Source organism: Phyllobates terribilis, unplaced genomic scaffold (genome assembly GCF_046119375.1).
Source record: "Phyllobates terribilis strain yellow unplaced genomic scaffold, ASM4611937v1 Scaffold_3__8_contigs__length_932513732, whole genome shotgun sequence".
NCBI classification, from domain to species: Eukaryota; Metazoa; Chordata; class Amphibia; order Anura; family Dendrobatidae; genus Phyllobates; species Phyllobates terribilis.
In genome coordinates, this window is record NW_027362763.1 from 524,773,758 (window position 1) to 524,794,460 (window position 20,703).

General features: G+C 43.3%; 1 protein-coding gene across 1 annotated transcript in view; it reads right to left on the reverse strand.

The window, feature by feature from the left end:
- Positions 1-5,844: 5,844 nt before the first annotated feature.
- LOC141257118 (pantetheinase-like) overlaps positions 5,845-20,703 on the reverse strand; it is an 80,448-nt gene continuing 65,589 nt past the window's right edge. Inside the window, exon 7 of the mRNA XM_073671262.1 lies at positions 5,845-6,123. Within this exon, the coding sequence (XP_073527363.1) occupies positions 6,016-6,123 (108 nt within the window). The 3' untranslated portion in view covers positions 5,845-6,015. The remainder of the gene's footprint in view (positions 6,124-20,703) is intronic.

Below are 20,703 nucleotides of genomic sequence, written 5' to 3' on the forward strand. Positions count from 1 at the left end.
GCTAATTCAAACAATATGAGATTCGATTTGCGAGGATCAGCAAAAAAGAAATAAGTAAATAAATTCCCGTCGCAATTTCACACATGCTGCACACTCAGTTATCAGACAAATGGCATCAGGTACAGCAGTGCGAGCTTACTCATAATGCCCTTCAGCAATACAATCATAATATGTAGCACAGCCAATCAGGAAGGCCATAACAGGCAGTATAAAACTCAGGGGCCAGCCAAGGAATGCCATTTTATGCCTGTATTGTGTTATTATAGGAGCTTAGAGCATATAAGATAGGGATAAAAAAAAGACCTAGGCTCTGATTCATCAAGGCAATTTCACCAGAATTCTAGAGTACATTTTTTTGAAAAGTTATGCAAAATTGTGGTGCAACTACGAGTTACACAAAAATCTTGTGACTTTTGGCATTTTCAAGCCAGTCTCTCTCAACTCTGCCAAAATGGTCAGAGCTTGGGTGGGACAGGGGGAAAGTGGGGATGTGACTCCACAGCTCGTATATTTCATGATGACCATTGGCATTCCCTACAACAGAAATCTTACTCCAGTCAGGAACCGGAGTAAGATTTCTGGTATAGCAAATGGAGGTGCATTACTTTTCATGCATCAGGAGCATCTGACTCCACCATGCCCACTCATCATGACCGGTGCGAATATAGACAGTGTTGATGAATCTGGACTCTTTTGTGATTTTGGTGTACTACTTCAGAGCTGATGTACCAAATTAAAAAAGAGAGTGATACTCTCAGTCTGTGAATATAGACTGGCTTTTTTATTACACCTTTAATCTAAAAGGTCTTTTTTTTATTTTTGGAATACCTGCTTTAATTGTCTAGTCTAGAAAACATATACCCTACGATCATATTGCTGTTGCTGCCAGCATGTTTGTTTCCAGTGGTGAATTTAAGTGTACCTTTTTTTTGTTAAGGGGCAGGAAATTTTAAACCAAAAAGTGTAGTAAGTGTTTGTTCACAAATTTATAAGCAAATTAAACAATATATATTTGTCCAAAATTTATGTTAAACCCAAACATGGCACAGGTGATATACGTGGCAGGGTGATAGAAAAAAATAAACAAATATCAAGGGTAAGAATATGATTGCAACTATTAGCAGATCTAACACCACTGATAGTGCAGGCTGCAAATGTTTTGGCAATAGGCATTTAGCTTTCTTTATCCCTGGCAAGCTCATTTGCAAAGATGAAGTGGAGGTCATAATGTAGTATATGTCCCATTCCTCATCAATCACAGTAGGATAATGTAGCCTCTGAAAGTGACACCATCAGCTAGAGTCAGTTCACCACCCCTGTCACTTTAACAGTTAATGTTGTATGTAGCGGAATTTCCAATCCATCAATGACGCCTGTTTATATTCTGCCCCAAGTTCCACCAACCCATTGCACTCTCGTGGGTGCAGGAGAATGTAGGTCTTCTTCTGGACTTCTCTTTGAGCTCCAAAGTGCAATGCATTATAGATACTTACATCAGCAACAATGGCCAGGGACAATACATGAATTTCACTGCTCACTAGGTGAATGTTTTCAGTGCCAGTGATGCAGCATTGAATCTTGGACAGGTGGCAAGGCCTTTGTGACTACAGTCATGGCCAAAAGTATTGAGAATGAGACAAATAGTAATTTTTCCAAAGTTTACTGCTTCATTTTTTGTAATGGCAATTTGCATATACTCCTGAATGTCAAAGAGTGATCAGCTTAACAGCAATTACTGTACTTGCAAAGTCAATATTTGCCCAGAAAATGAACTTTAACCCCCAAAACACATTTCAACATCATTGCAGTCCTGCCTTAAAAGGAGCAGCTAACATCGTTTTAGTGATTGATCCATTAACACAGGTGTGGGTGTTGATGAGGACAGGGCTGGCTATCAATCAGTCATGATTAAGTAAGAATGACATCACTGGACACTTTAAAAGGAGGCTGGTTCTTGGTATCATTCTTTCTCTTCAGTTAACCATGGTTATCTCTAAAGAAACACGTGCAGCCATCATTGCACTGCACAAAAATGGCCTAACAGGGAAGAGTATCGCAGCTACAAAGATTGCACCTCAGTCAACAATCTATCGCATCATCAAGAACTTCAAGGAGAGAGCTTCGATTGTTGTCAAAAAGGCTCCAGGGCGCCCAAGAAAGACCAGCAAGCGCCAGGACCGTATCTTAAAACTGTTTCAGCTGCGGGATCGGACTACCAGCAATGCCGAGCTTGCTCAGGAATGGCAGCAGGCTGGTGTGAGTGCTTCTGCATGCACTGAGGGGGAGACTCTTTGAGCAAGGGCTGGTTTCAAGGAGGGCAGCAAAGAAGCCACTTCTCTCCAGAAAAAACATCAGGGACCGACTGATATTCTGCAAAAGGTACAGGGAGTGGACTGCGGAGGACTGGGGCAAAGTCATTTTCTCTGATGAATCCCCTTTTCGATTGTTTGGGACATCTGGAAAACAGCTTATTCGGAGAAGAAGAGGTGAGCGCTACCACCAGTCTTGTCTCATGCCAACTGTGAAGCATCCTGAAACCATTCATGTATGGGGTTGCTTCTCAGCCAAGGGAATCGGCTAACTCACAGTCTTGCCTAAAAACACAGCCATGAATAAAGAATGGTACCAGAATGTCCTCCAAGAGCAACTTCTCCCAACCGTCCAAGAGCAGTTTGGCGCCCAACAATGCCTTTTCCAGCATGATGGAGCACCTTGCCATAAAGCAAAGGTGATAACTAAATGGCTCATGGAACAAAATATAGAGATTTTGGGTCCATGGCCTGGAAACTCCCCAGATCTTAATCCCATTGAGAACTTGTGGTCAATCATCAAGAGACGGGTGGACAAACAAAAACCAACAAATTCTGGCAAAATGCAAGCATTGATTATGCAAGAATGGACTGCTATCAGTCAGGATTTGGTCCAAAAGTTGATTGAGAGCATGCCAGGGAGAATTACAGAGGTCTTGAAGAAGAAGGGGCAACACTGCAAATATTGACTTGCTGCATTAACTCATTCTAACTGTCAATTTAACCTATTGGTACTCATAATATGATTGCAATTATATTTCTGTATGTGATATAAACATCAGACAAACACGAATAAAAACCAGAGGCCAGCAGATCATGTGAAAATATAATTTTGGTGTCATTCTCAAAACTTTTGGCCACGACTGTAGGAGCCATGTATTTTTTCCACCGCCAGATTCCATTATTCTGTCACCTCTTACACCTCCTCCGGATGCTGCTCAATGGACATGATCTCATCCCCAACAAGAAAAGGGCACACTGTAGATTCTACACAGTACCCTCATTCTATTCACTCATGCAAAGCTCTGACAAACAGTTAAACATATTGAAAGCCTGGGGGGAAAAGCCATACTGAGGAAGAGTTATTACTATGTCAGAGAGGGAATACAGTGCCGCCGGTGCTTTTGTCACATCATTGCAAAGCAGGTTATCTGTGGAAAACCTAACATTTGTCAAAATGGATTAGACAAGGTTTAGTGTAGACTTTCATGCACCGACGACTGATGCCAATGATTAAATTGGTCATTCCGTCTGTCTGTCTAACTGAATGTCCATTGATTGTTGTCTACACCGTTCTTCTGCTTAAAGTGCCAAAGGACCACACTCTCCCAGGTATCTACTCCCTATCCATCATAAGACCAACAGTACTCTGCTGAGAACACACTCATGTTTTTGTACCCACAAGAAATAGCTTAGCAAAAAAAAGAAATAATGTCTTCACATGCACATTCAAAACAGTACTCATATTTTGTTTCCAGAAAAAAGTGGATAATTGATAGAAGGCTTGATAAAAGCTTTTGTAAATGTCTAATCATTTTGTGATTAGCAAACTAGTTGCAAACCCCAAAATATAAATATTTTTCACTTCAGGTTGAGAAGCCACAACTTTTTCCACTTTCTAAACAGTACAATTGTTTGACTCCAGAAAAAAGGGATAATTTTTGGATGGTTTGGTAAAAAGCCTTTGTAATTGTTGCCTATTGATTTTGTGATTAGCACACCAATTGCATACCACAAAAAAAGGATTTTTTTTCACTTCTAATTGAGAGATACTTTAACTCCGAAACTGCTTGAAGGTAATTTAGGAGTTGGACATAGGAGGGCAGAGTGCCCCACTGTTATCAAGAGATGCAGCCTATTAACAATCTGCCCATCAGTCCAGGACTGATGTGTTGGAAACAGTGGTGCCTGCAGCTTCTGCCTGACAGCAGACAGTCATGTAAGGGAGGCACATGTTCAACAACAGATGTTCCCTTTAAAAACAGATAAGGCATTGCGGTCATGGCTCCTTTAGAAAGAGAAGCCATGACTCTTGTGTGAATCTTATGTATTGTCAGATATAATTTAGCAGGACATTATAGTTGTGGTCTTAAAACACATATACTGTATTTTTGGACTATAAAACACACTTTTTAAGAAAAACTCTTTCTAAAAAGAGGGTACGTATTATAATCTAGAGGTAGCTTCCTGTGATGGAAGAGAGTACTAATACTGCGTCATTCACGATCACTGCTCTCTCTCCTCTTGCCCCACACTGATCTATGTGATCGTTGCAGAATAGGAGAGGAAGCCACTGTGACCTGCACATCAGTTCATCACCTGAAAAGTCCTGAGTTAAACAGATGGAAGTTCCTTTCAGCTCCTCAGCTCGTGCAGCCTCCGAACTGTAAGATGTGGTAATGTATAGTGTATGTGTGATGTGTGTCACGACACAGCTGTCGGGTGACCAGGGATAAGGGGCTTCTACCCTGACTAACACTAGGGGGTGCCCTTTCTCGCCCTATTCTCCAGGATACCTCTGAAGTTGAGGATGCTGAGGCCTCCGCCCTCGCCCTAACTCTTGAGTTAGCCCTCCGCTTGTTCTCCTCCCCCACCCTGGGAAGAGGGGCGCTACTGTGCACTGAAGTACACCCACCCAACAAACAAGGCAACACAGACAGGGATAAACAGAAAACTGTTAATATTCTCTCACCTATAACAGAGGGAAGCACCAGTGTGTGTAAATAGGGGGAATAAATCAAAATGGAGAAGGATAAGGAATAACCACGCATACAAACCAGGCAACAGTCAGAAGTTATTCCTCTCAAACTCCTTCTCATAGATCTTCTCACTCTCCTTAGCCATGCAGCAAATGCTAGCTCTGGGAAGGACTTATTGTCAGAGCCCAGGTTATAGAGGGAAAGGGAATGGCTAACCGAGCTCAGCTGTGAGCACAGGGAAATCCAACACGGCCGCTTAACCCCTGTTCTGCTAGAAGAAATAAATATATTTAAAATGACGGAGAAGAGCTTCTTGTGGGAGTTGGAGCAGGAGCCATCTGGTGCTGAGGTCTCCTGGCTCCAACCTGTCGCGATAACCCCGTGAAAGTGTGTGTCTAATTGTGCATGTAGAAGTGCTGTGTGTGTCTATGTGTGCATGTAATATGTTGTAGCAAAGATGTGTGTCTACAAGTGCATGTAGCAGTGCTGTGTGAGTCTGCATGTGCATATGTAGCAGAGCTGTATGTCTATATATGCATACGCATGTGGCAGAGCTGTGTGTATATTACTCACTGCAAAGAGACACTAACAATAGATTTATTACCTAATTATTCTACCCTAGTGCATTAAAATTAGTGATAATGATGACCACTCCACTTTACACCACCAAGGAAGTTTTAATTAATAAGAAAAATGTTTTCCTATTTGTTGCTATCAAAACCTGGGGTGCGTCTTATGGTAAGGTGCGTCTTAAAGTGTAAAAAATAAGGTATGTGATGTGAAAAAAGATATGCAAATGACAGTAACAGTAATTGAAACACGTCTGAAATTACATCTTATAGACAGTGTAATGAAGTTTATTGATCATAAATTCTGAAGATATTTATTATTTTGTGGTAGCAAAAATAATTTATTGATGTAAAATTGGCAAAAATAACAAAAAATATGGAATAATACAAAAAAATATGCCACCAAACATTTTTCCCAGCATCAGATGAATATATACATCAGTTTGAAGTTGGGTCTTTTTGATACCATCTTCCAAACAGAGTTGCACTTAACAATGGATGTGAAGAAATTGCAGATTTACTTATAAGCCGTCCATCTTTTAGCACCTGGAAAAAACACAATCATAATGAAAAGTTGACTTAAGCACTGTAAGCATAAGATGATAGGGCTAAAAGAAAAAATGATTCACAGAAACCTAGTCCAGCAGCCATGTTATTAATCTGTGACCACCAGTCCAGAGCTCTTCAAGCCTCTTCCTACCTGCCGTCATTCCCGACATCTCATCTTAGAGGGGGGTAACATCTAAGTTAGTACTGAGTATAAATATTTTTATCTTTTGCAGTTTTATTCAACTACATGGCTCAGCAACTTCCTCTCAATTGTTGCAGAAAGAGGAACCAGCTAAATTCTCTCATTTGTTCTCATCCATAAAACTATCTTGGCTATCTAACAGTCATTGCAGAGTTTTATGTGTGGGAGGTGCTTTTCATCTATTTTTGTTCTTTAGGACACTTTGAGCTACAGGCTGAGCTTTGTGGTTCATGCCTAGTCCTGTTCTATAAACCATGCATTCCACTGGCAGACACAGACAGGAAAGGGAACATGTGCAAGAACATTATATGTGCCCTTTGCAGTTCAATAGCCCATTATAATGCAAAATTCTAACTGCAATGAATGTGTAAGTTCACCCCCTTACTTCTTGGGTGCAACTGAACTGGTTGCGCCAATGATATGCCCACCCTGATGCATCTCCCCAAAATATATATGGCTTGTTGTGGCTCTACTGCCAGTGCCCCTGCATGGTGTCCCCTTTTCCCTCCATGCAGGGATGCCAGCTTACTCACTGCCCCGGTCCTCAGAGTGCTCCTGCCTCCTGCTTCCTGCTGTGCATGCCGCACTGTGTCCCGGCGGCGTGCCAAGTACACGCGCACGTGCGCTCCCCTGATCTTAAAGGGGTTAGCATACACACATGGTAAATGCCCTCAGCTAACAGCTGGGTAGCATTTAGTAATGTGCAAGGTGTCTCCCAAGCCAATAGCTGGAAGGTATCTTTTATAAAAGGCACCCTCCCCAATTGGGAGGTGCCTGAGCAGCCAATATAGTTCAGTGTTTGGTGGATGGTGTGTACAACTGTATGTTGCCAAGTCCCTGTCCCTAGTTTGTTAATGTTTTCCCGCATCCTGTGTCCTGTTAGTCCAGTATAGTTAGTCCGTCTTCCTGTGACTGCTTCGTTGGTGTCTATATCCTGAAACCACATCGGCGGTACCTGTCTGCTACCCTAGGGGCTGAATGCCCAGGCCTGAATTCTGAACCTGTTCCCGTGACCGTCCTGTCTGCACAATTTGAACTTGTCCCAAGTGGCCGTCCTGCCCTGTTTAAGAATCTGAATAAACGTTATTGACCTCTGGGGTCAGCTGCTACTGCTGGAAGCCGCCCTGGGGTGGCACCTGGCAGCTACCTGCCGCACAAGCCTGACCTCACCACTAGAGGCTCCATTGAACACCAAGGCAGCTGCTTAGTCATGCCCCTCCAGGGTAAGTTCAGTTCGTGGCACAGTGGGTCCACGAACCACATGCGCCACCTATAAGCGTAAGATTTTTAAATAGCAATGAAGCAAGAAGAGTCTCATGCTTAAGACACAGTAACATCGCTCTGCAAAACCCCATAATGTTGGTCATGCTCATGCATTCTAAATCCAGAAGGCCTAATAGTACACTCTAGCGCTGACTCTCCGGTCACTGTTTTTGATTGCAGAGTTGACATCACAAATACAGCGTGCATTGTCGCTGCAGCAAATCACTGAGCTTAGCAGCTCGTGATGTTTGTATCTGAAGAGCTGCTGAGCTTACTGCAGTAGTGACATGTACTATAGTCATCACATCACTGCCACAGCTGAAATATGAAGACCAGAGCTGAAGAAGGGGGACAGTGCTGGAGCAGAGGAGATTGAGTACTATCTAGCTTTAATACTTTACATGACAGCATATGTTTGGGGACCACTTTTCTAAATGTGAAAAATCCCTTTAATGGTGAAAATGCCCATGCTCTCCAGTAGTCTGCACTTTGCATTCAGATAGGATCCCTGTTCACTTCATTTAAAAGGGTTGTACAGCTTGAAAAAATGTCTTCTGTTTCTACAGTTTCGAATTATGCCTGTTTGTTAGCTGTGTCTGACATTGCAGCTCATCCTAATGTGTCACCCTGGCCTGGATGCCACAAGTGTAATTAAAGCTGTGTCTAAGAGCAAGGGGGAGGTTCTCTAGTCAGGGGAACATTAGCATGCAGTACCTCCTGTCTCAGGCCAGTAGGGGGAGCAGGCTGCCCCTATAAAAGCTGGAGCTGGGGGCAGGGTTAGAGAGAACTTGATGGCCTGTCTCAGCACGGAGACTTGTCCCAGAGCAGAGCAGGGACAGACAGTTGCACTGCACCTAAGAGGAAGTGTGGCAGGAGGAGAGCCACAAGCCAGAGACAAGAGGCGAAGCAAGCCTGTCTTGGCAGATAAGAGACTGACTTTACCAGACTTTGGTGTCTGAGGCTGAGAGGATTCTACATCCTCCAGCAGATAACCAGTCCGCAAGGGACTGTATATTCCTTGGCCTAAGAAGCCTGGAGGCCCTGCCACAACCGAAGGGACCAGTAAAGCCGTACAAGGCTGGGAGCAGAAAGGAACCCACGTCGCAGGCCATACAGGCGAGAATACACGGAAAGCTCGGAAGCGTGGGCTGTTACCCTATAACGAGGAGATAGCCAGAAGGAGCGCAGAAAGCACGGTAGGCCTACATCCTCACCCTGACCAGGGTCAATTTCCCCGTTGCTCTCAGACATCCAGGTCCCCTCCTAGCTGGGACTGTTTATGGGTCAGTTTACCAATTTTAGCAAAGACCCTGGACTGCAACTTGTCTGTGTGCTCCTTGCTCCTCCAGCACTATCGGCACCGGGACTCTCACTACCATCACTTCCACCATCCACCACACTGCCCTGGGGCCGCACTCTTCCCGTGGGGAGTCACACCATCCCAGCTGCATATATCATCAGCCCCAGCGGTCTGCCCTGCAGCGGCGGTTCCTAATGACCGCAAATCCACGGTTGGCGTAGTCGGACATAATCAATAGCACTTAACGGACTACCACTGGCCAGACCACCCTGAGCCTCGGAACCGGGTTGCCACTACTACTCCCACCGTTTCCCTATTGCCCGGATCCGAGTGCCCCACGGCCCAGGGGGCGAGTCACTAACTCAAAATTTTAAGTGGTAGCTGTGCTTTTATGTAACTTTTCAGAATTAGGTGTCTTTGGGTACACAAGAAATAAGCAATTTCTGGATATCATATGACTTGTAGCCTGCATATTCTGCAGGCTCTATCTGTAATTTGCAATTCACTGTTTGCTGTGGAGAGGAGACGAGCTGCAGTGATTTCTCCTATAGACCGCACAGCACAGAGAGGGGAATGTCTGCTCCTCATTCACTTTTTCTCTCTCAGAGAAAATCTGAAGATATATGTTAGTCTATTATACAACAGAGCTGAGATTTTTCATCTGCTTCAAGCTCTGATGTGAGTTAAAGTACTTGTTACATAGCTCTGCACCATGTTTTTTCTGTCTGCCTTTGTCAGTTCCCTTCCCTGCTGCTTGCTCCTCCCTCCTCCACCCTCCATAGAGGAAAATGGTCTGTGAGACATAACACTTGCAGTCCGTCTCCTTTGGGTGGACGTGAGCAGTTTATTCACTATAGATGGGGAGATGAGAAGGTAGGGGGATGAGAAGAATTGTAAAAGTGTCTGATAAGTCAGAAAGGATGCTGATTTCTTTGTTAAGATACATTAAAAAGTTTCTTATAATTGTCTATACTATTGATTTATGTAAAGTTTGTTGGACGGACAGTTCCATTTTAAATCACAAATGGTACCTTCCTAAAAGGAAATGTGCCATCAGAATATGTTGAAATCATGTTTATTGTTTAAGGTTTTCGTTTTAAATGTAATTTTAAAAATTGTTGTCAATATTTTTTAATACTAAAAATTAGAAATTTTGGAAATTTTCCCACTGGCCACTAAAGCTTTTTTAGAATTAAGCTCCAGTGTGAAGTTTCCACAATCAGTGATGGTTTGGGGAACCATGTCATCTGCTGGTGTAGGTCCACTGTGTTTTATCAAGATCAAAGTCTGCGCAGCCGTCTAACCAGGAAATTTTAGAGCACTTCATGCTTCCCTCTGCCGACAAGCTTTTTGGAGATGGAAATTTCATTCTCCAGCAGGACTTGACACCTGTCCACACTGCCAAAAGTACCAATACCTGGTTTAAAAACAACAGTATCACTGTGCTTGATTGGCCAGCAAACTCACCTGACCTTAACGCCATAGAGAATCTATGGGGTATTGTCAAGAGGAAGATGAGAGACACCAGACCCAACAATGCAGACGAGCTGAAGGCTGCTATCAAAGCAACCTGGGCTTCCACAACACCTCAGCAGTGCCACAGGCTAATCACCTCCATGCCACACAACATTGATGCAGTAATTGATGCAAAAGGAGGCACGACCAAGTATTGAGTACATTTACTGAACATGCATTTCAGTAGGCCAACATTTCAGATTTTAAAATCAAGCTGGTGTTATAAAGTATTCTAATTTACTGAGATAATGACTTTTGTGTTTTCATTGGCTGTAAGCCATAATCATCAACATTAACCGCTTCCCGACCGCCCACTGTAGATAAACGTCCGCGCTGCCTGGGCTCTGTGCAGCGCGGACGTTTAAAAACGGTGGGTGGTCTCGCAGTGCTCAGGACCCCCTGGGTCCTGCAAGCGCTGTGAGAGCGGTGCAGAGCGTTAGCTCTGACAGGGAACATCATCGGGACCTGATTAGATCAGGTCCCAGTGATGTTAACCCTTTGCTGTCTTCTATATGCTGTGATCTATAGTGATCGCGGCATATAGGAGACAGCAGGAGGAGAGGGGGTCGTCCACTTACCTCTCTGACGACCCCTTGATTGCTTTCAGGACCTGGCGTTGCTATGGCAGCTGGAGGTCACATGACCGCCTCCAGCTCTGCCATATATGGTGTCCTTCCTGTCTGACTTCAGCCTGTATGTAGCTGATGCCAGACAGGAAACTGACTGAAAGAGTCAGTGAAGATCTCATGTAATGTAATATATGTCTATTACATTACATGAGATCAGGGATCAGAAAAATAAAAATTAATGTCCCATACAGGGACTAAGTAAAAATGTAAAAAAAGTAAAAAAAAATGTTTTGAAACTGTTAAAAAAAAAAATACAAAATAAATAAAAATAAATAAATAAAATATTAAACCGATAAATCCATATAGTTATGCAAAAATAAAAAAAGTACACATATTTGGTATTGCCGCGTTCGAAACAACCCGAGCTATAAAACTGTCACACTAATTAACTCCTTATGTGTACACCGTAATAAAAATAAATAAAAAACGGAGCAAAAAACTATGCTTTTTCCTCATATTGCCAAACAAAAAGTGGAAAAGAATGCGATCAAAAAGCAAAATGGAAATAGAAATGGTACCGCTGAAAACGTCATCTTGTTCTGCAAAAATCAAGCCACTATACAGCTCCATCAGCCAAAAAATAAAAAAGTTATACCTCTCAGAATAAAGCAATGCAAAAAAAATATTTTTTCTTTAAAATTGTTTTATTGTGTAAAAGCGCCAAAACATAAAAAAATGTACAGTAAGTGTAGTATCGCTGTAAATGTACTGACCCGAAGAATAACGCTGCCTGATCACTTTTACCACACGCAGAACGGCATAAAAAAAAACCTCAAAAAACAATTCCTGAATTGTTGGTTTTTGTTAATTTTACCTCCCAAAAAAACGGAATAGAAAGCGATCAAAAAATGTCACGTACCCACTAATGGTACCAATAAAAATGTCAACTCGTCCCGCAAAAAACAAGCCATCACACGACTCTGTCGGCCGAAATATGGAAAAATTATAGCTCTCAAAATATGGCGATGCAAAAACTAGATTTTGCAAAAAAAAAGCGTCTCTTAGTGTGTGACAGCTGTCAGTCATAAAAACCCGATATAAATCTGGTATCTCTGTAATCGCACCGACCCGAAGAATAAAGTAATCTAATCAGTTATATCACACTAGGAACGGCGTAAAAAAATAAATAAAACCAATTCTTCACCTGCTACTGATTTGTTTATTATGTCTCCCAAAGATCGCAGTATGGCTCGGCACACATTTATCCTGCGCTCTGCGCTGAGCACTTACGCCAGAGTTTCCATGTAAATCTCTGAAATATGTGATTCAGCCGGAACCCATGACGGAAGATTCCCTGTAATGAGGCAGATATAGGCCTCTGTGGATGCCGTCTGGCCTGTGATCCCACGGTGTCATTTGTTTTAGGCGTGCATAAAAGTGCGGTTGGCCACAGTTTTGTGCACTTCTGAAAAAAAGGACACCGCTAAACAGAGGCCAGACGGAGTCCAGAGTAACTCTGCTGCCTCATTACAGTGAATGGATCCCGCAGGGGTTTCATCTGAATTACATCACTTGGAAATTTAGATGGAAACCCCGATGTAAGTGCTCAGCCTAGAGCGCCGGATAAATGTTACGTAAAATGTTCCCAATAAAAGCTTCAACTCAGTCCTCAAAAAAAGCTAGTCCCCACTCAGGTCCGTCATCTGTTAAAAATATAAGAGACTTCCAAGTTACTGGTAGCAGAAAGGCTCTGGAAAAGCGAAATGGCCCTTGCCCCCCAAAAGAAATTCAAAAAATGTTGTGCTCCCAAATCCAAATGCCTATTCTACAATAATTTGTTCTCCAATTGTCAAATAGCACTCCGTCCCCCCCAGATCTCGCCATATGGCTGAGCGGTACGATACAGCCACATATGGGGTATTGGCACTTTTAGAAGAAATTGTGTGACACATTTCGGCACCATTTTTACCCATTGCCCTGTGTGAAAATGTAAAATCTGAGGGTAAAACATTTTTTTGTGGTAAAAATATAATTATGCTTTTTTCACTGCCCAATGGTATAAATTTAAAAATTAAAAAATACTCACTACTTCCCTAGATGAATTCCTTAAGAGGTGTAGTTTACAAAATGGGGTCACTTGTGGGGGTTTCTGCTGTTTCTGCATGTCAGCGACTCTTCAAATGTGACATGGTGTCTGCTGCCTTTCCCAGCCAACATAGCGCTCCTTTCTCTTCCGAACCCTGCCGTACACCAAAGCAGTGGTTTTCCCCCACATATGGGGTATCGGCGTGTTCAGGAGAAATTGCACAACAAATTTCATGGTGCAATTTATCCTATTACCCTTATGATAATGCAAAATTAAGGGATGAAAAACGTTTTTGCGGGAAAAATGTGAAAATTTTATTTTTACAGCTGATTATTATAAACTTCTGTGAAGCACCTTGGGGTTCAAGGTGCTCACCACACATCTAGATAAGTTCCCTAAGGGGTCTAGTTTCCAAAATGGTGTCACTTGTGGGGGGTTTCCACTGTTTAGGCACATCAGGGGCTCCCCAAATGCAACATGGCGTCCGCTAATTATTCAAACAAATTTTGCATTCAAAAAGTCAAATGGCGCTCCTTTCCTTCCGAGCCCTGCCGTGCACCCAAACAGTGGTTTGCCTCCACATATGGGGTATCGGCGTGTTCAGGAGAAATTGCACAACAAATTTCATGGTGCAATTTATCCTATTACCCTTATGATAATGCAAAATTAAGGGATGAAAACGTTTTTGCGGGAAAAATGTGAAAATTTTATTTTTACAGCTGATTATTATAAACTTCTGTGAAGCACGTTGGGGTTCAAGGTGCTCACCACACATCTAGATAAGTTCCCTAAGGGGTCTAGTTTCCAAAATGGTGTCACTTGTGGGGGGTTTCCACTGTTTAGGAACATCAGGGGCTCTCCAAACGCAACATGGCGTCTGCTAATTATTCAGACAAATTTTACATTCAGAAAGTCAAATGGCGCTCCTTCCCTTCCAAACCCTGCCGTGCGCCCAAACAGTGGTTTTCCCCCACATATGGGGTATCGGCGTGTTCAGGAGAAATTGCACAACAAATTTAATGGTGCAATTTATCCTATTACCATTATGATAATGGAAAATTAAGGGATGAAAAACGTTTTTGTGGGAAAAATGTGAAAATTTTATTTTTACAGCTCAATATTATAAACTTCTGTGAAGCACCTTGGGGTTCAAGGTGCTCACCACACATCTAGATATGTTCCCTAAGGGGTCTAGTTTCCAAAATGGTGTCACTTGTGGGGGGTTTCCACTGTTTAGTCACATCAGGAGCTCTCCAAACGCAACATGGTGTCTGCTAATTATTCAGACAAATTTTACATTCAAAAAGTCTAATGGCGCTCCTTCCTTTCCGAGCCCTGCCGTGCGCCCAAACAGTGGTTTTCCCTCACATATGGGGTATCAGCACGCTCAAGAGAAATTGCACAAAAAATTTTGGGGTCCATTTTTTCCTGTTACCCCTGTGAAAATAAAAAAAATTGGGTCTAAAGTAACATTTTTGTGAAAAAAGTTAAATGTTAATTTTTTTCTTCCACATTCCAAAAATTTCTGTGAAGCACCTGAAGGGTTAATAAAGTTCTTGAATGTGGTTTTGAGCACCTTGAGGGGTGCAGTTTTTAGAAGGGTGTCACTTTTGGGTATTTTCTGTCATAAAGACCCCTCAAAGTGACTTCAAATATGATGTGGTCCCTAAAAAAATGTTTTTGTAAATTTTGTTGGAAAAATGAGAAATCGCTGGTCAACTTTTAACCCTTATAGCTCCCTAACAAAAAAAAATTTTGGTTCCAAAATTGTGCTGATGTAAAGTAGACATGTGGGAAATGTTATTTATTAAGTATTTTGTGTGAGATATTTCTCTGATTTAAGGGCTTAAAAATTCAAAGTTTGAAAATTGCAAAATTTTCAAAATTTTCGCCAAATTTCCGATTTTTTCACAAATAAACGCATGTGATATCAAAGAAATTTTACAACTATCATGAAGTACAATATGTCACGAAAAAACAATCTCAGAATCAGGGGGATCCGTTGAAGCGTTCCAGAGTAATTGCTTCATAAAGTGACAGTGGTCAGAATTGAAAAAATTGGCCCGGTCACGAAGGCAAAAACAGGCTCTGGTGCGAAGTGGTTAACAGAAATAAACACTTGAAATAGATCACTCTGTAATGACTCTATATAATATAGGAGTTTCACTTTTTGTATTGAAGAACTGAAATTAACTTTTTGATGATATTCTAATTTTGTGAGAAGCACCTGTATGAAAAAAAAATTGATAACATTTTTTAAAAAATAAATGTAATATAAAAAATTGATTTAAACAATAAGATATTTTCGGATTACACACTTCCTTTAAATTATTTCTCCTAACAACTTTAATTGTTGATTGATTCTAATACTAAATGTTAGGCTTCTCTGGAAATTCTATTAGGCACTATACCAGTAACTAAACACTAGTATAATATGTAGGTTCTGTCATTCCTTGTCAGGTCTAAAGATGTGCCTGGGACAACTCAAAATTCCTTGGATTGCTTTACCACCTATACACTGATGACACTCAGATCTACCTCTCTGACGTCCAGAATCCCAGCTGATAGACCCATCAACCATAATGTCCTTCTTTTTCTCTCGCTTCCTAAAACTCAATGTGGACAAAACTGAATTCATCATTAGTGTTGAGCCACCCCCGTAGTGTTCGGGTTCGGTTCGGTTCGTCGAACACCGGGATGTTCGAGGAACTGTTCGTCGAACTGTTCGTCGAACACCTTAGAACACCGTCGAACACCGTTAAAACCAATGGCAGGCAAACAAAAACACATAGAAACACATAGAAAACACCTGCAAAGGTGTCCAAAAGCTGACAAACTGCTCAGAAGACACTCTCTTTAAAAAAGCCGGCCGGCAAATTCAGCAGCGGCATACACCGGTACCCGACAATTTAGACAAGAAGGAATAGAGCATCACACATAGATTAGATAGATAGAAACATGTCAGTCACACATATAAGAAGCACAGTGACAGTGTTGGTTACTGCACTTGTCATTTAGTGTAAAGGATTTATTAAAAAAAATATTAGTGTTTTCATGCACCGTCTCTTTAAAAAAGCCGGCCGGCAATTCAGCATCTGTACCCGACAATTTAGAACAGAAAGAATAGAGCTTCACACATAGATTAGATAGATAGAAACATGTCAGTCACATATATAATAAGTACAGTGATAGTGTTGCTTACTTTACTTGTCATTTAGTGTAAAGGATTTATTTAAAAAAATAATAGTGTTTTCATGCACTGTCTCTTTAAAAAAGCCGGCCGGCAATTCAGCAGCGGTACCCGACAATTTAGAACAGAAAGATAGAGCATCACACATAGATTAGATAGATAGAAACATGTCAGTCACATATATATGAAGTACAGTGATAGTGTTGGTTACTGTACTTGTCATTTAGTATTAAAATAAAGGATTTATTATTAAAAAAATTGGCGTGGGGTTCCCCTTAATTTTAGGCTCTAGCGGAGGTTAAGCAGACGGCTGGGGCAGATGTTTGAAGCCTGGGAAGGGGGTAATACCCACGGAGCTTCCCAGGCTACTAATATCAGCCCCCAGCTGAATACATAGCCTTTACTAGCTATTAAAATGGGGGACCCCCCAAAAAAAATGACGTGGGGTCCCCCTAATTTAATAGCTAGCAAAGGCTAGGCAGACAGCTGGGGGCTGATATTAATAGCCCAGGAAGGGAGCCATGAATATTGGCCCCCTCCCAGGCTAGAAACACCAGCCGTCAGCCGCCCCAGAAATGGCGCATTCATAGGATGCGCCAATTCTGGCACTTAGCCTCGCTCTTCCACGCTGCCCTGGTGCGGTGGCAGGGGGTAATAGGGTTGGGGTTGATGTCAGCTTATAATGCCAGCTGACATCAAGCCCAGGTTAGTAATGGAGAGGCGTCTATAAGACACCCCCATTACTAACCCCATAGTCAAAGTTAAAAAAAACACAAACACCCAGAATAAAGTCCTTTAATTGAAATAAAGACACAATCCTTTATTGTTCTAAATTAAACCATACTTACCATCACGCCCATTCCAGCTGAAGCCAACGATCTCCTGCATTAAAAGAAAAATAATAAAGCAACCTCATCCTTACCTTTCCATGGTTCCCACGACAGCTTCAGCTCTGCTACATCGAGATGACAGGCTGGACCGCAGCAGAACGCTGCCATCCAGCCTGTCATCCCGCAGACACTGAGAAGCGCAGGCTTGCTTGCGCTGCTCAGCGTCTCTCTGTGACGACATCCAGATGAGCCGAGTTCATGTCCAATGAACTCGGCTCACCTCATGCACGTCACTGACAGCGTGGGAAAATTCTCACGCTGAAGCGCTGATTGCAGGAGAATTTTCCCACGCTGTCAGTGACGTGCAGGAGGTGAGCTGGGTTCATTGGGCATGAGCTCACCTCATGCACATCACTGACAGCGTGGGAGAATTCTCCTGCACTCAGCACTTCAGCGTGAGAATTTTCCCACGCTGTCAGTGACGTGCATGAGGTGAGCCGAGTTCATTGGACATGACCTCGGCTCATCTGGATGCCGTCACAGCGAGACAGTGAGGAGCGCAAGCATGCCTGCGCTTCTCAGTGTCTGCGGGATGACAGACTGGATGGCAGCGTTCTGCTGCGGTCCAGCCAGTCATCTCGATGTAGCAGAGCTGAAGCTGTCGTGGGAACCATGGAAAGGTAAGGATGAGGTTGGTTTTTTATTTTTCTTTTATTGCAGGAGATCGTTGGCTTCAGCTGGAATGGGTGTGATGGTAAGTATGGTTTAATTTAGAACAATAAAGAATTGTGTCTTTATTTCAATTAAAGGACTTTATTCTGGGTGTTGTGTTTTTTTTAAATACTTTACTAGAAATTCATGGCGGTCATGTCTAATACTGGCGTGACCCCATGAATTTTGGGCTTGGGGCCAGCTGATAATACCAAGCTGGCCCTAACCCCTTTATTACCCAGTGAGCCACCGCACCAGGGCCCTGGATGAGTTGGGTACAGCGCCAGAAGATGGCGCTTCTATGAACGCGCCATTTTCCGGGGTGGCTGCGGACTGCAATTTGTAGCGGGGGGGGGCCCAGAAAGCTTGGGCCTCCCTGCGCTGCAGATTCCAGCCCCCAGCTGCCTAGTTGTACCTGGCTGGACACAAAAATAGGGCGAAGCCCCACGTACTTTTTTTTTAATTATTTCATGAAATTCATGAAATAATTAAGAAAAAAAGGCCTTCCCTATATTGTTGTGTCCGGCCAGGTACAAATAGGCAGCTGGTGGTTGGGGGCAGCCCGTTCCTGCCTGCTGTACCTGGCTGGACACAAATATAGTGCGAAGCCCCACTTCAGTTTTTTTTAATTATTTCATGAAATTCATGAAATAATTAAGAAAAAAAGGGTTTCCCTATATTGTTGTGTCCGGCCAGGTACAAATAGGCAGCTGGTGGATGGGGGCAGCCCGTTCCTGCCTGCTGTACCTGGCTGGACACAAATATAGTGCGAAGCCCCACTTCAATTTTTTTTAATTATTTCATGAAATTCATGAAATAATTAAGAAAAAAAGGGCTTCCCTATATTGTTGTGTCCGGCCAGGTACAAATAGGCAGCTGGTGGATGGGGGCAGCCCGTTCCTGCCTGCTGTACCTGGCTGGACACAAATATAGTGCGAAGCCCCACTTCAATTTTTTTAAATTATTTCAGGAAATTCATGAAATAATTTAAAAAAAATTGACGTGGGGCTTCGCACTATATTTGTGTCCAGAAAGGTACAGCAGGCAGGAACGGGCTGCCCCCAACCACCAGCTGCCTATTTGTACCTGGCCGGACACAACAATATAGGGAAGCCCTTTTTTTCTTAATTATTTCATGAAATAATTTAAAGAAAATTGACGTGGGGCTTCGCCCTGTTTTTGTGTCCAGCCAGGTACAACTAGGCAGCTGGGGGCTGGAATCCGCAGCGCAGGGAGGCCCAAGCTCTCTGGGCCACCCCCGCTGCAAATTGCAGTCCGCAGCCACCCCGGAAAATGGCGCGTTCATAGAAGCGCCATCTTCTGGCGCTGTACCCAACTCATCCAGGGCCCTGATGCGGTGGCTCACTGGGTAATAAAGGGGTTAGGGCCAGCTTGGCATTATCAGCTGGCCCTAAGCCCGAAATTCATGGGGTCACGCCAATATTAGACATGACCACCATGAATTTCTAGTAAAGTATTTAAAAAAAACACAACACCCAGAATAAAGTCCTTTAATTGAAATAAACACACAATTCTTTATTGTTCTAAATTACCATACTTACCATCACGCCCATTCCAGCTGAAGCCAACGATCTCCTGAAATAAAAGAAAAATAATAAAGCAACATCATCCTTACCTTTCCATGGTTCCCATGACAGCTTCAGCTCTGCTACATCGAGATGACAGGCTGGACCGCAGCAGAACGCTGCCATCCAGCCTGTCATCCCGCAGACACTGAGAAGCGCAGGCTTGCTTGCGCTCCACAGTGTCTCTCTGTGAGGGCATCCAGATGAGCCGAGTTAATGTCCAATGAACTCGGCTCACCTCATGCACGTCACTGACAGCGTGGGAAAATTCTCCTGCACTCAGCGCTTCAGCGTGGGAGAATTCTCACACTGAAGCGCTGAGTGCAGTAGAATTCTCCCACGCTGTCAGTGACGTGCAGGAGGTGAGCTGAGTTCATTGGACATGAGCTCACCTTATGCACGTCACTGACAGCGTGGGAAAATTCTCCTGCACTCAGCGCTTCAGCGTGGGAGAATTCTCACGCTGAAGCGCTGAGTGCAGGAGAATTCTCCCACGCTGTCAGTGACGTGCAGGAGGTGAGCTGAGTTCATTGGACATGAGCTCACCTTATGCACGTCACTGACAGCGTGGGAGAATTCTCCTCCACTCACCGCTTCAGCGTGAGAATTTTCCCACGTTGTCAGTGACGTGCATGAGGTGAGCCGAGTTCATTGGACATGAACTCGGCTCATCTGGATGTCGTCACAGAGAGACGCTGAGCAGCGCAAGCAAGCCTGCGCTTCTCAGTGTCTGCGGGATGAGAGGCTGGATGGCAGCGTTCTGCTGCGGTCCAGCCTGTCATCTCGATGTAGCAGAGCTGAAGCTGTCGTGGGAACCATGGAAAGGTAAGGATGAGGTTGCTTTATTAGTTTTCTTTTATTGCAGGAGATCGTTGGCTTCAGCTGGAATGGGCGTGACGGTAAGTATGGTTTAATTTAGAACAATAAAGGATTGTGTCTTTATTTCAATTAAAGGACTTTATTCTGGGTGTTTGTGTTTTTTTTAACTTTGACTATGGGGTTAGTAATGGGGGTGTCTTATAGACGCCTCTCCATTACTAACCTGGGCTTGATGTCAGCTGGCATTATAAGCTGACATCAACCCCAACCCTATTACCCCCTGCCACCGCACCAGGGCAGCGTGGAAGAGCGAGGCTAAGTGCCAGAATTGGCGCATCCTATGAATGCGCCATTTCTGGGGCGGCTGACGGCTGGTGTTTCTAGCCTGGGAGGGGGCCAATATTCATGGCTCCCTTCCTGGGCTATTAATATCAGCCCCCAGCTGTCTGCCTAGCCTTTGCTAGCTATTAAATTAGGGGGGACCCCACGTCATTTTTTGGGGGGGG